Source organism: Strigops habroptila, chromosome 18 (genome assembly GCF_004027225.2).
Source record: "Strigops habroptila isolate Jane chromosome 18, bStrHab1.2.pri, whole genome shotgun sequence".
NCBI classification, from domain to species: domain Eukaryota; kingdom Metazoa; phylum Chordata; class Aves; order Psittaciformes; family Psittacidae; genus Strigops; species Strigops habroptila.
The window spans coordinates 5,560,059-5,574,237 of record NC_044294.2 but is presented as its reverse complement, the minus strand read 5'-3'; the positions used below and the strand labels follow the sequence as shown (position 1 = coordinate 5,574,237).

The 14,179-nt window shown below is 55.0% G+C and overlaps 1 protein-coding gene across 1 annotated transcript in view; it reads right to left on the bottom strand.

The window, feature by feature from the left end:
- The window catches only part of LOC115602442 (receptor-type tyrosine-protein phosphatase V-like), a 31,933-nt gene that overhangs the window by 8,040 nt on the left and 9,714 nt on the right, over nucleotides 1–14,179 (bottom strand). The window contains 21 exon segments of the mRNA XM_030473600.1: nucleotides 60–182; nucleotides 727–861; nucleotides 1,679–1,755; nucleotides 1,977–2,067; nucleotides 2,801–2,894; nucleotides 3,334–3,381; nucleotides 3,691–3,817; nucleotides 3,997–4,064; nucleotides 6,204–6,414; nucleotides 6,513–6,647; nucleotides 6,864–7,142; nucleotides 7,579–7,848; nucleotides 8,738–9,010; nucleotides 9,515–9,787; nucleotides 10,561–10,833; nucleotides 11,192–11,461; nucleotides 11,913–12,185; nucleotides 12,396–12,668; nucleotides 12,853–13,074; nucleotides 13,077–13,121; nucleotides 13,677–13,946. Of these exon segments, the coding sequence (XP_030329460.1) occupies nucleotides 60–182; nucleotides 727–861; nucleotides 1,679–1,755; nucleotides 1,977–2,067; nucleotides 2,801–2,894; nucleotides 3,334–3,381; nucleotides 3,691–3,817; nucleotides 3,997–4,064; nucleotides 6,204–6,414; nucleotides 6,513–6,647; nucleotides 6,864–7,142; nucleotides 7,579–7,848; nucleotides 8,738–9,010; nucleotides 9,515–9,787; nucleotides 10,561–10,833; nucleotides 11,192–11,461; nucleotides 11,913–12,185; nucleotides 12,396–12,668; nucleotides 12,853–13,074; nucleotides 13,077–13,121; nucleotides 13,677–13,946 (3,830 nt within the window).

The following is a 14,179-nucleotide window of genomic DNA, read 5'->3' as shown; positions in this document are numbered from 1 at the left end:
ATCTCATGCGAAGCCCCAGCCCTTGACGGCTCCCCAGGTCCTCTTGGGTCCTTACTCACGTGCCACAGTTTGAACTTGCGCATGGTCCACTCCTCGGAGCTGCTCTGCATTAGCAGGTGGATCCGGACCTGCCCGTAGGAGACCGGCGCAGATTCGGACGGCCAGTAATGATCACAGAGGACCTAAAGCACAGGCAGGACAGGGTCCTAGTGAGGGCCCAGGTCCCACTGGGTGACATCCTGGCTCCCTGGGAGCATCTGGAGAGCAGCAGCTGTGCAGGCAACCAGGGCAGGTCTCGGAAGCAGGCAGAGGTGCCCTTTGCATGCCTTTCCCACACCTCCCCTTCATTTGGATCTCAGCCTCCTCCAGAGAAAAGGACCTGTTTGGGTCTCATCTGAAGGCTAGAGGAACAGCCCACATGAGGTGTCTTATCCAGGGGCAAGTGGTGATTTCAGATACTGCAGAAATACCTGGGGGTGACGGGCACGGTTCCACCTAAACTCCACTTCTGCCTCTTCCTACCCCAAGCTAATGCTGAGCTGCACACATCAGCCTCTGTTCCCCCCAGACTGCCTGTCAGGGAAGCTGTGTGGCCCATGCTTACCCTGGAGCCACATCTGAACAGGGGTTGGTGGAGGGCACAAACCAAGTCCTGGGCTTGGCACACAAGACCAGGTCTGGTCTTGGCTGGGGCTGGCACATGGAAGCCCAGTGGTGCCGACCTACCCGCCCATTCTCCATGCACACTGTCAGCATGATGATATTGCAGACGTTTTGCTCCCACACCAGCCTCCAGAAGTCCTCTATCGTTTTCTTCAGGGGCCCCTGGGTGGCAATGAACTCCTGCTGGGATGTATAGCCCTGAGCAAGAGGCAGACAGGAGGAGTTGGCAAGTTGTGGAGGCAGGTGGGTCCTGCCCTGGGATGGAATCGGTGCCTGGTCTGCTCTTGTGGCAGAGGGAGAAATGCCCGTTGCCCTTAGCACATGCAGGCAGAGTTCCCAGGAAGCTGATCTCAGAAGCAGCTGATTTTACAGGAAGCATGTGCTGCCCAGCACATGCTCTCTACATATCTGCAACAAAGATGTGACCCCTGCTACTTCCCTCCAAGCAGTCCCTCCTTCAGCCTAACCAAGGCAAGACAGATCTGGGTCTTTCTTGTGCTCCGCAGTCATTGCTGAAGGTGGGGTGAGCATGCAAGGCCTCAGGCTGCTGCTTTGCCTTTGCCCCGTGACACACACATGCCCCGTGGATCCACGCTCCCGCGCGTGCATGCTGTGTGCCCTGCCTGTTACCTGGGAAAACCTCCCGGATGGGGGATGTGGGCACAGCTCCAGGGTCGTTCAAATGCAGCTGCACAGACCAGAAGGAGAAAGAGCAGGCAGACAGACAGGACAGTAAGCTGGGAGATGATGGGAAGAGGGCAGTCCTCAAGAAGAAAGCAGAAAGCTTAGCCAGTCTCCCCGTACTCACACCTCAGCACTTGCCATCTGAGTCTCCATCAACCCCTGCTAAAGGGCAGCTTTGCATCTCTGCCTGACCCCAACTCCTTGCCAGTCTGTGCCAGTTGTGGCTTCAGAGGCAGCTCTTTCCCACCAGCCCTCAATCTCAATCCAGGAAGAGTTTCTCTGGTGGTGCCCTGTGGCCATCTCTCTGTGGGGAAGACAAGTGGGCACTCACAGGCATGAAGTTAGCATTGATGTAGTCTGAGTGTGGATCTTCCCCCAGCTGGCTCAGCTTGACCCGGGAGTGATCATCTGAAAGAAACCATTCACCCGTGACACCCCCAATGCATCCCTTCAAGAACTGGCCATCTCCTCTTCTCTCTTGGGTAGCACATCATGAGGAGAAGCCCAATGCCAGGAGAGGAGCCAGGCCCCATGAACCCTGCAGCAATGCAAGGTGAGCCAGTCCCTGTGCATTGCATGTGAGTTCCCACCCTGCATGCTGGGGGGAGGAGAGAGGGGACAGCACTTACAGGGCAGCACATGGGGATATCTGTTCTTGGAGACATTTGCTGGGAGCTCAGCTTCCAGCTTCGGCTGTTCCTTCCCAACTTCCTTCAGCTCCTGTAGGACAGGGGAGAAAATAAGCCCAAATGTCTCTCTGGAGAGCTCCTGCTCAAGACCAACAGCTCTGTCTGGTGGTTAAACAGGGTCACCCACACATGGGGGACTGTTCCACTCCTGCCTCAGAATGGGCTGTGAACTCTGAGCCAAAGGTGGCTTCTGCCAGTGCCTTTTCCAGCAGCACTATTTGTATTTGTCCAAGAAAAAGAACTTGTTCTTGTCCAAGAACAAGTATTGGGAAGGGGGAAAAAAATCTTCTCAGAAATTTAATACGAAGTTCAGAGTATTTTGTGCTGCAAAACCAGAAATATCTTGTGCTGCTTCTGTCTCTGTCCTCACTCAGAAGGCCAGAGAAGGGTGATCTGAGGAGGTTTTGAAACTGCTGCTGGCAGCAGAACAGTTCAGAACAGCTCATTGCAACACCATTCAGCATTTTCACATCCAGTCCAGGCCTAGGGCCCTTAGCTTTGTCCACCAGCAGCTATGGACAGTACTAGTTGACCTCACACCACAGACAACACATGTTTCTACCAGAACTTGAACAAACCAGGTTTTGAGCAAACAAACTGCCTGATCACTTGGTCCATCCAACCTTTGTCCTCCAAGATTGCCTAGTAGGGTGGATGGATTGCAAGGCATGGGTTACTGTCCCTGGAGAAGAGAAGCCCACCCAACAGCATGAACTACCTAGAGGGGAAATAAAGCCTCACCTCTAGCAGGGGTCTCGTCTCACCTCAAACTCCTGGAAAAAAGCATGGTTAGCACTTGCTGTCTTCATCTCATAGTACTGCTTGAAGTTCTGTATGGGAATTGGCCGATGGATGTTTCTGCATGAAATGAAGTCCAGAGGAAAACTTTCCTTAGCTATTGGGAGGTCTGGCAGGCCAGTCAGGTGGCCAAGGAGACAGCCCAGCCTTGAGACCTGCAGTACCTGGATGCACACACACAGGGATGGTTTATAGCCCACGTCATTGCCAAGGGAAGTGGGTCCAACAGAGCATTGTTTAAATAGTGGGAGGGATTTCAGGATGATGAGACTAGTTTCCTACTGCAGAAGCATTGCAGAGGAGGTGTGGACAATGCGTTCACTTGGAATGGAGATGGGCAAGAAATACTGAATATGGGAAAGTCTAAGATTTAAAAAGTAACTGAAGGAGAGGAGACAGAGTTGGATTTTTCTTGAGTCAAAGCAAGAGAAAGGAAGAAGGTGAAGGACTCTGGGCTGTGCCGTGGGGACACACAGAGAGGGAAGGCTCCAGCACTCACCTCAAGCTGTAGGTCACCATTTCCTGGGGCAGGCTGCTCTTCCTGGTCCTAAAATCAAGGCATGGGAAATGTTACTCTTCGCTGCAGTGCAGGGACAGACATGGTGAGTGTTTTGCTGGCTCACATCAGGCACATTTGCCTTGTACACCTGTAGGGTCTGTGAATTAACTGCACATGGGCAGCTCCTGTCTCCCCCCTGCCTTTTGCTTCTGGGCTTGCCAGGCACAACTCCACCAGCAGGTATCCCAGTTTGCCTCTATCTCTTTTATACCCTCTCACTGCTCTTCCTCCTGACCTGGCATTGAAGGTTGGGTTTCTCAGCCTGCACCCACTGGGTAAGAGATGGCTTATCCTCACCTCTTTGCTCTGAGCTGTTTCCAGTAGACCAAAGCAAAAACAGCGGCAAGTGTCAAAAGAAATCCCACAATGATTCCGGAGATTATAGGTATTGAGAGTGGAGTTGCATCTGCACCAGATCCAGCAGCTGGAATAACAAAACAAGAGATAGAACAGGCAGAAGTCAGTCAGTAAACAGTTGCATTTACTGTATTACATATATTGAATCATGCTACAGTATGATCTCCCTCTGGCTTGCCATTGTCAGGTTGTTAATTACTTCTAACCTACATAGCCAGGTAGGGAAGATGGCATTCTCCACCTTACCTGAGAACATGGTGAACGTCACTGCAGGGGCTACAGGGTCGTATTTAGTGAAGGCAGCAATGCTGAACCTAGGGCAAAGCAGAGACCTGTCATCAGGGCAATGTGAACTAAGTACAACACCCATCAGCACGAAGACCCAAGGGAATAGGAAGCTGCCTCTGTCTTGAAATGCTGCATCGGAAGAAACTGGTTTTGTGGTAGGGGTTTAGAGAATGCGTGGAAATGGTCTTTCCTCCCTTTTTGGCCTCTTACACAAGGTTGTTGTGCTTGGGAGAACACGAGAAAATGTTCAGAAAGCACAAAGGGAAACAGCTCTCCTCCGATGGGTTATTTGCAGATACAAGTAGTAAGTTTCTGCTCTTCCGGGACAAAAATAGGGAAAGGCAACAGTAAGTAGGGAAAATCAAGGGTTGAGTCACTCTCTTGGTTCATGTCAACCCATTAATTGGGTTGACTTCAAGAGCTGATCCCAGGTAATTTTTTGAAACGGGGACACCTCAGCTGGAAGGGCCGAGCCCCAACCCAGACCCTTCCATATGCACAAAGTGGCTGGTGCATCCCCTACCTTGTGGGGATCTGCCCTACACCTTCCTCCCAGCAGTGTGCACAGCCAGCCTCACACCTTGTGGACAAATAACTTGCTGAAAGATAGGAAACAAGGGCTGGCTTTCAGAATGGAGATGGGCTGTCAGTGGTATCTGCTTTTTACCACACTACTAACGATTGACTAGCACGGTGTACTGAGGACACATGTTGTTCAGGGCAGCCAAAATGAAAGCGAGCTGTGAAGAGGTGCAAAAGGATCTTCTAGTCCTGAGTAAATGGACAGCTAAGTATGGACGTGTTCTTGAATCAGGGCAGCCCAATGGCTCTGAAAAGGCTCCTACCCTGCAGAAGAGTGTCATCTTTCTGAGCTCTTCTTAAAATCCCAGCCGGGTTTGGGTTGAAGGGACCTTAAAGCTCATCCAGTTCCAACCCCCTGCCATGGGCAGGGACACCTTCCACTAGAGCAGGTTGCTCCAAGCCCCTGTGTCCAACCTGGCCTTGAACACTGCCACGGATGGGGCAGCCACAGCTTCTCTGGGCACCCTGTGCCAGCGCCTCAGCACCCTCACAGGGAAGAGCTTCTGCCTCAGAGCTCATCTCAATCTCCCCTGCAGGGAGGGCAGATCCCGTGTGTTTATGCTAGTGTTAAACTCCCCTTGAGGCTGCTGGCACATCTTGGTCTGAGCCAAGAGCTGTCACACAGACCCAGCTTGTGCTCGGGCTGTCCAGTCTCATTTGTGCTGGCTGAAGCAGAAGGCTTCAGCAAGTAAGGATTGCCCTGCAATGCTTGAGAGTGAGTTGTGCAGGAGCCTTTAGCACTAATGAATAGCTGGGCTTGATGGACAATCCATCTCACAAAAGAAAAGCTTAAGGGCAGATCCAATTCTCACTTCATTCCCAGGGGAGTGAAGCTCTCCCTCAGGCACACACGCTTTCTCACTGTCTTTCTTTCTCTTTTCCCCAACACTCTCAGTGACTTCTAGCTCTAGTCAGCCACTCTTGCTCTAAGTTTATTTCAGTTGAAATGGGACAACCTTCCAGACTCTGGGGGACCACTTTGTCAGAGAAATGCTTGGGATATGGTCCCTCTTTGATGAAACTGTGAGCTGCTAAATTAACAGAGGGCTGGCTAAAGATCCCATTCTTTATTTGTAGCGGAAAACCTGGTTTACCATCAACTATTTTAAAGGTACCCTATAACAAAATACGTGTGTGTCTCATGGGGAACTTGGACCTTAGCCTGTGCATTTGCTACCCTCAACTTTTGAGCTCCCAGCTGTGCACCACTTGAACTAATGTTCCCAAATCAATTGCGTTTTTGCACTCAAAGTCTACGTGTGGTTCTGAGCCACAAATAACAACATCCGTTTTAGTTCTTACCCTGGAGGCGGACAACTGCTCCCAAGGCAACAGATACAGCCCTTGTCACCTTGACTTTCACATCTGCTCTCCCTGCCTGCTTATGCTGTCTCATATTCTCTGGTATGCCAGCCCTTGCATCCCTCAAACACTTCTTGGTGGAGCAAACCCTGGGGTCCTCTGCTGGGGGTCTGGGGAGCACAAGGTGAGGTGACACCCAGGGAGCTGGTGGCACCTTGCAGGGACACATGCAGTCCCTTTTCTCTGCCAGCCCCTTCAGGAGGGATGCTGACACCTCTCACCTGTACTGTTCATTGGCTTTCAGCTTCCCATTGCACGTTGCCCTGGACCGGCCACACTCATCTGTTCCCACTGGCACTCGCCAGGTTTCCGGGGAGCTCCCAGGGCTCGGATGGAAGGGGTTGGGGATTAGCACAGCCAGGTAGGAGTCTTCTGTCCCATAATAGTGGTCATACCATGTGCTGGACATGATTTCCTGGGTGGGCCTCAGCACTGAGCGGGAACGTACAGGATGACAGTGTTAATTCCAAAGTGACACCCAGGGGACCTGCTGCCCTCCAGGGCAGACTGGGATGTGCAGGGGCACTTACACGAATCATTAGTGGTAGCAATGACACCATAATACTCGATCTGTCCATTCTCCTCGCTGAACAGGTCAGATGAAATGATAACTGTGGAGCTGGCCTCCACCCGGAAGATGTCTGCTCGCAGGGGTGGAGGCAGGGCTGGAAGAGGAACCAGAAAGCACAGCCTTTTAATGTGTCCCCGGCTCCCACCCACATATTGCTCAGCCTGTGACTAATCCCAGCATGACCGCCCAGAGCCCTGACCCACTGCAGTGGGTCACAGATATCCGAAAGAGCCCCCAGGTGTGTAATTAGCAACACTGGGTGTCTTCTCCTGGCGTCTGTGGCAAGGCTGTGGGAAAGAAAGAGACTCACCCTCCACTGTTGTGTTGCAGAACAGAGTAACAGCCTGGCTCCTCATCATGTTCATGCCCACTGTGCTCACAATGATTCGGTAGGAAGAGTTTGGCTCCAGCCCCTCCAGACTGGCCTTGCTTGTAGGGATGCTCGTGACATACTTGGAGGTGCGAGGTCCGTCAGAAAGTCTCTCTGTCACCACCTCGTAAGCCTCCACATCTCCAGGAGAGCTGCTCCAGTTCAAGTAAAGGCTCCTTGACTCTGGTAGGCATTGCACATCCTCCACCGGGATCGGCTCTGCAAAGGAGATACAGCAGGCTCCGATCTCACTGGATCAGAGAAATCCCAACCTCAGTCCATACATCAGCCCAGAATCACTATGGTCCTCTACTGCCTGTCCCTAGGTCAATGAGAAAGGAGCAGAGCTGGACATCTGCGACCTGGGAGCCTTCTGGGCCAAGGGCCACAGGATAAGGTGAAAGGGTCAGGATCTGAGTGGATGTCTTATAGGAGATCTCTGCAGAGTCCAACTTGCTTCACAGGTAGCCAGTCCACAAGGCGATGAGAAATCCTTGTGCTGGGGGTAGCTTAGGGAGCTGATGGCTACCAGAGCATCACCTAGCTGGCTTTCCTTACCTCCCACCATGAAGACTTCCCATGCTCCTGCTGATACTCAAGGGCTTGAGGCCATGCAGGCATTTCTCCCCCCATCCCCATGGCAGCTCATACCCACCCACTGGCACTGGCAATGGCTTGGTGCTGCTCCAGTAGGGCCCGGCCACACAGCTCAAGGACACAGAGTAGTTTCTCCCTGGAATCAGCCCCTGGAGGAGGTGCTGGACCTGTCCTCGGTGCAGAACATGCCTCCAGGGCAGCGTGCTGTTCCTGGGATCCCGCAGCCACAGCTGGCACTCATCCTGCTGTCCAGAGACACTGCCCCAGGAGATGAGCATCGTGTGGTTCCCTTCTGCCACCGCAGAGAGATTTTTGGGAACGGAGGGGGCTGCAATGAAAACCACACCAGGGGAGAGTTACTGGCATGCATGTACTCTCTTCCACCCTGTAGAGATACAAGGAGAAGATGGGTTATATGCAAGGAAGCTTCAAATGCTCAATGGTACCATTTCTGCAGCTGCTGGCTGCCGCTACCAGAAATGACCTTTAAATGGCAATTGGAGAACATGCAGAGTGAGGAGCATGAGGAAATGGGTTCCCCCCTCTTGCTAATTAGCATGTTTCATTAGAGACCTGCCTGAAGGGCTCTGCACATGACTCCCAGCACCCTGCCAGGGGCTGGCTGAGCATGGGAGCAGAGGCCTTTGCATTACCCAAGCAAAGTGCAGGGTCTGTGGGGAGAAGCACATGAAAAGGCTTATTATGCTTATCTGCAATCTTCACATTCCTGAAAAACAGAGTCCAACAGATGCCCAGCCCCTTTTATCCCCCACGCCAGGAATTCCCTGAGTGCCTGGGAAAAAGGCAGCAGGGATAGCGGGATGTCCCCCTCTGGCTGTAAGGCCTCATGGTCTCCCAGGCTGTGGGTGTCCTCTACCAGAGCAGCACTACTGCCATGGGATCCCTTGCTCTTGTTCGGTCACCCATGCCTGGAGGAGCCAGCTTGTGTGAACAGCAGGGCCATGAGCTGGGGGTCTGCCTCCTGAAACAGCAACCATGGCTGTTTCATGGCTGTTCTGAGCAGCAGCACTGCCCTGCTCTCCCCTTCACCGGGGGCTTCACAACCCCTTATCCCATTGCTATGGTGGTTCCTACAGCTTTCAGGCTGCAGTCCTGGCCGTGTCCCTGCCCCTTCCCATTGCAGGTGTTGAGTCCACCCTGCTGGGGAAGGCTGAGCCTCATGCATGATGCAAGGACCTCCAGCTCTTGCCACTTACTTGTCCAGTCACTGATGTTCCCCGCAGAGGCTGCATAGGGCCCTGACACGGACACCACTTCCAGCAGGTATTTGTGTCCTGGAGCCAGGCCAGAAAAGGTGAATTTGCTGGTGCCTTTCCCAACAGATACATTGGCTGCCACAATACCTGATCCCCAGTGATACAGGAGGAGCCTGTAACTGTCTTGTCCTTGGGGCTCAGCTTGCCAGGATGCACTCAGCCTGTTGGGATACCCCTGGTTCGTCATGTACACGTTACGGGGGGCCAAGGGGTCTGGAGAGACAGGATGGGAGACAGGTCAGTGAAAGGTCTGAGGACATTGCCTCGCTATCTCAGCAGTGTCAGCAGAAGGGCTGCGCCATGCAGCTCAGGGAACTTAGGTGGATGGCTGCATCCACCAGCCTGGAAGCAGCTAAAAGCAGCTTTTGCAAGCTTCAAGTGATGTCTGTCTGAGCAGAGAGCCCTGCTCCAGCTGGAGTGAGATGGGTGAGAAGGGAGCACCCATCCAGCTAGAGGGGAGGGGAAGCTGAAAGCCCCTGTCCACTGCTCCCTCCGCCATGCCCCTCCTCTGAAGCACATCCCCGGAGCTTCAGCTGGCCTAGCTGTTGGAGCTGATGGTGAGGGTGGGCAGAGCCCTGCTCAGTGCCACATCACTGCCATGCCCGTGAGTTCAGGCAGGGCTTGGGGTCTGCCGCGGTCAGCGGGGCCATGTCCTGTGCCATGAGCTGTCACGACTACCCAGCAAGACACACATCACCCTCAAAACCAGGTACTCACATGTCCAGTTGCTGACATTCCCTGCAGGTGCCTGGTAGGACCCCGCCATGGACATCACCTCCAGCACATACTTGCTTCCTGGGGCCAGTCCCGTGAAGGTGAAGTTGTGGGTGTCCCTCCCCAGCGAGGCCGTGGCTGCCGCGGTGCCCAGCCGAGCGCGGTACAGGGTCAGTGTGTACCCATCTCGCCCCCCGGCCGCGGCTCCCCACGATGCACTCAGCCTGTCGGGGTGCCCTGTGCTCAGCAAGCGCACGGCGGCCGGGGGCAGCGGGCCTGGGGAGACACCAGACCTGATGTTAGGGATTGGAGACCGTGCAGAAGGAAACAGACTCTTGATGGGACGTTGTGCCATAGGGCACATGCTTCCTGAGGACTGGGACTCATAGATGCCCTCAGCACACTCCTCCTCCTCACTCATCTCTTTTCTGTCCCCATCCCACCTCACCCTTAATGCTGCTCACTCTTTGTGGTCCCTCATGTGTCAACCCTTCATCCAGGTCACCCTCGTGCCCATAGCCCAGCTGAAGTGCCTTTGCCACCGCTGTGTGCACATGCGCCCTCCAGCACCCAGATAGCATGCAGCAGAACTGGCACAGCATCTGTACTCTGTCTGGTCCTAAAGTCTTTCTGGATGCGGAGAAGAGCTGGACTAGCCCATCTCCAGAGCAAAGACCTGTTCTCCTGGGAGAACTGTGGACCAGCCTCTTGTATTACACTGATTAATTTCATTAACCTTTATGGTAGTGTGGTTTCTACCTGTTGGAAGGGACTCAGTGAGGGCAAGAGTGCTCCTCTATACGTGGAGATGGGGCATCATGCGCAGTGGCATGTCCCTGCATGGGCACAGCTGGGCAACCCTGCATATCATCAGCATGTACCCGTGCAGGACTATAAGTGAACATCCATGTGCTGACGAGGGTAGGACTGTGCTCTTGCACTAACTGCTGTGTTTTGCACCCCTGCACATGTCTGTGCACATCTCCAAAGCCATCAGGTCCCTGTAAACCTCCCACTCCTCTGCAGGGAACACTCCTCCAGGCACTCACGTGTCCAGCCACTGACATTGGGTGCCGCTGCCTGGTACGGTCCAGCCGTGGCGCTGGCTTCCAGGGAGTACTCATATCCTGGCGCCAGTCCCGTGAAGGTGAAGTTGTGGGTGTCCCTCCCAAGCGAGGCCGTGGCTGCCGCGGTGCCCAGCCGAGCGCGGTACAGGGTCAGTGTGTACCCATCTCGCCCCCCGGCCGCGGCTCCCCACGATGCGCTCAGCCTGTCGGGGTGCCCTGTGCTCAGCAAGCGCACGGCGGCGGGGGGCAGCGGGCCTGGGGAGGAAACACACGTCACTGCCAGGATCCAGGTCTGGGCTGAGGGAAAGGAGATGCTCCGTGTCTGAGCCAAGCCTGTGCTGCAGGCAGCAGGTCAGCCCTGCATGGTGCTGAGGGCTGGCTCTGCCCTTCGCTCTGGGGCAGCTACCTCCCTGCTGGTGCTGTCTGAGCCTGTGGATGGCTACCAGACACGGGTGGTCATGCCACAGGGTTGTGCAGAGCCTCCCCATGCTGCATCCAGCTGGGCATAAGTACTAGGCACTTGGGTGTATGGAAGAAGAAGGCAGCATCTGGCTGCTCTAGTATGGGCTCTGATTTGAGCTGGTGGAGACTGCAAGGAGAGCATCATACTCACGTGTGCAGTGGGTGAGGTTAGGGGTGCTGTTGTGGAAGGGTCCAGCCATGGCCCTCATTGCCACGCTGTACTGCGTGCCAGAGCTCAGGTTCCTGAAGTTGTAACTCCTGGCATCCCTGCCCAGCATCATGTGCCCAACGTGGCTGCTGGAGGCTGTGTCATAGATATCCACCACATAGCCTTCTGCTCCTCGCCCCGCTGCTGCCCAGGAGGCCTGCAGTGAGGAGGCAGACGGGCTGCCCAGGGTGAGGTTGGCAGGAGCCATGGGATCTGGAAAGCAACAGGGAGACAGTCAGCCCCTGCATGCCCCTCCTCACTGCAGTGTGCTATGAGCTGGCTGCTTTGCCCAGGGATTCCTCGTGCTCTGGCAGTGCTGGACTCCAGAACCCAGCTCCCGATGTGCAGCAGGCAGGCTGGCCACCAGAGATCATCCAGAGAGAAGCATGGGGGCAAATGGGCTCCGAGTGTAATATCTTCAGGGTTTGCAGCTGGACATGGCAAGGGAGATACCCAGAGCCTTTGGGGTGGGTAGGGAGGATTGGCTCTGTGCTGTGGAAGGAGTGAGGGCAGTGAGCAGAAAGGTGGGACAACTACGTAGAAGCTCATGGCACAGCAGGGATGGTTTGGGATGGGGAAGGTGGCGGTGGGTGCTCTGCAAAGCTCAGATGGAGGCTCTGCGGCACAGTGGGGTGCTGTGTCCAACCCAACCCGTCAGACTCACGTGTCCATTGGGTGACATTGGTGGAGGAGGCTTTAGATGAGCCTTTCATGGCAATGACCTGCACAGCAAACTTGCTGCCTGCCTCCAAGTGAGTCCAGGTGATGTTCTGGGCATCTGGACTCAAGGTCTGGACTCGATCTCTGCTCTGGGTGCTGAGGCTATAGAGAATAACGCGGTAGTGGTCCCTCCTGCCAGGGGGCTTGTTCCAGGACGCGTAAAGCTCTGAGGGGCTGCCTAGGCTGGTAAGGCTCAAGTTTGTAGGTGCAGCAGGAACTGTGAGGAAAGACAGACACATGAGTCAGAGAGAAACACATCCAGTTCTGAAGAGGCAGAACATCTCCTGCTTTCCCCAGGCAGCCAGCACAATTGGCCAGCAAACACTGCTGCCCTCCTCTCCCTGGGTGCCAACACTGATCCCCATCCCATTCTGGAGCTCCTGTAGTGCTCCCACCGAAATCACCCATGGGTGCTATGGATGCTCACCTGTGCAGCCAGTGACGTTCTTTGTGGGGGAGTGGTAAGGTCCAGCTACCGCCCAGATCCTAACAAGGTAGCATGTTCCTGGTTCCAGCTGTGCCAGGGTGACGTTAGTGCTGTCCTTCCCAGCTTCCAGGTTCCTTGCTGGTGCAGAAGAGCCTTCCTTGTGCACACTGAGCTGGTATCCATCCCTCTGCCCAGGAGGGGTCTCCCAGTGCACAGCCAGAGCCCAGGCAGTGCTGACAGGGCTTGCCGACAGGGAAGGAGGAGGTAGCGGCACTGTGGGGAGAGAAGCAGCATTACAGGGGGCAAATCTGGGATGCTCAGGGCTGACTCTAGTTTGGGAATGAAGCTGGGAGCTGCAGGACTGTCAGCATCTAACATGCTAAGACCCTGCTCTTGGTTCCCAGTCCCTCCTCCAGGCTGGGTACCAGGGACGGGTGCGGAGGAGCTGCGTTCCTACCAGTGTAGCCGATGGCAGTCTGAGAGGAGATGCGATGAGGCCCAGCCTGAGAAATGATCTCCACACGGTATCGGGACCCTGGCACCAGCCCCTCCAGGTCAAGCTGGGTGACTCCACGGGGGACAGACACATTCCTGATGACGGACAGGGACTCAGCCACCGAGAGCTGCACCAAGTGGTCTCTGCCACCGCCAGACTCCACCCAGCTCACGTGTAGTTCCTGGGTCTCTGGCCAGGCTGTACGCTCACGTTAGCCAGAGATAGTGGATCTAGGGGGAAATAGAGCATGGACATCCATAAGATGCTGGAGGTAAGCAACTGGAGAAGCCCAGGACACAGCCTGCACGTCTGCACAGAGCTAAAGGAGAAGCTGGCTGCCATGTCCTGGGGGACTTGTAAGTTGCCCATGCATGTTCCCAAGGTGCTGCTAGCCGATGTGTGCTAGACTGAGAAGAAAGCCCTCAGCTCCCCAGTGGGCTGTTGTGCTCCATGGACAGGTAGCAGGAAGCCCATATGGGTCTCCATGCTTCCTCTCTCACATCCCTCTCCCACCAATCCCAGGCTGGCCTTGAGATCACAAGTGTTCTAGGCAGAAGGTTCTGCTTGGCTGGGAAAGCCTGAGCTGGAGAAAAAGGTCTTTTGGGGCCCAGAAGCCAAAACATGGCACCTCACTCATGACATATGCTCTGATTCCCAGGGGCAGGAAGCACGCAGGTCTCACCCGAGCCCTCCCTGCACCCAGACACATCCATGTCACTGCCGGTTTTGCAGGCAGAGCCAGGATGCCCCATCCCTGCAAGAGGCTGGGGACACTTCTCACTCACATGTCCACTCAGTGGCAAAGTGTGACGAGGATCTGTACGGGCCAGCGAGGCTGGTCACCTTCAGGAAGTACTGAATGCCAGGGGACAGCCCCAGGAACGTGAAATTGTGGGTGTTTGGCCCCACTGTGATGTTCCTCTGTGCTGGAAGGCTCTTGCTGTAGAGCTGGAGGTGGAACTGGTCCACATCGCCAGCAGCCTTGTCCCAGAAGGCAGAGAGTCCCAGTGAGCGTCGTGTGTTGGTGAGGGTCACACCGGCCGGAGCCAGGGGGTCTGAGAGAGAAGAGACATCCAGGCAGTGAGAAGCAGTTGTGGTGCGGAGCAGGGCCTGCATGTGCTTACCCTGGGCACCTCCACCGCCTGGCCCTGGTGGGCTCAGGTCAGAATTAGCCCTGGCACACCAAACCCCAGAACAGCTCCGGCTTCTGCTCCGCAACAGGCACGGGAGCAGGTCCCCACCTTTCCTGCTGAGTGACATTCGGAAGCATTCTCTGTTCACTGATGGG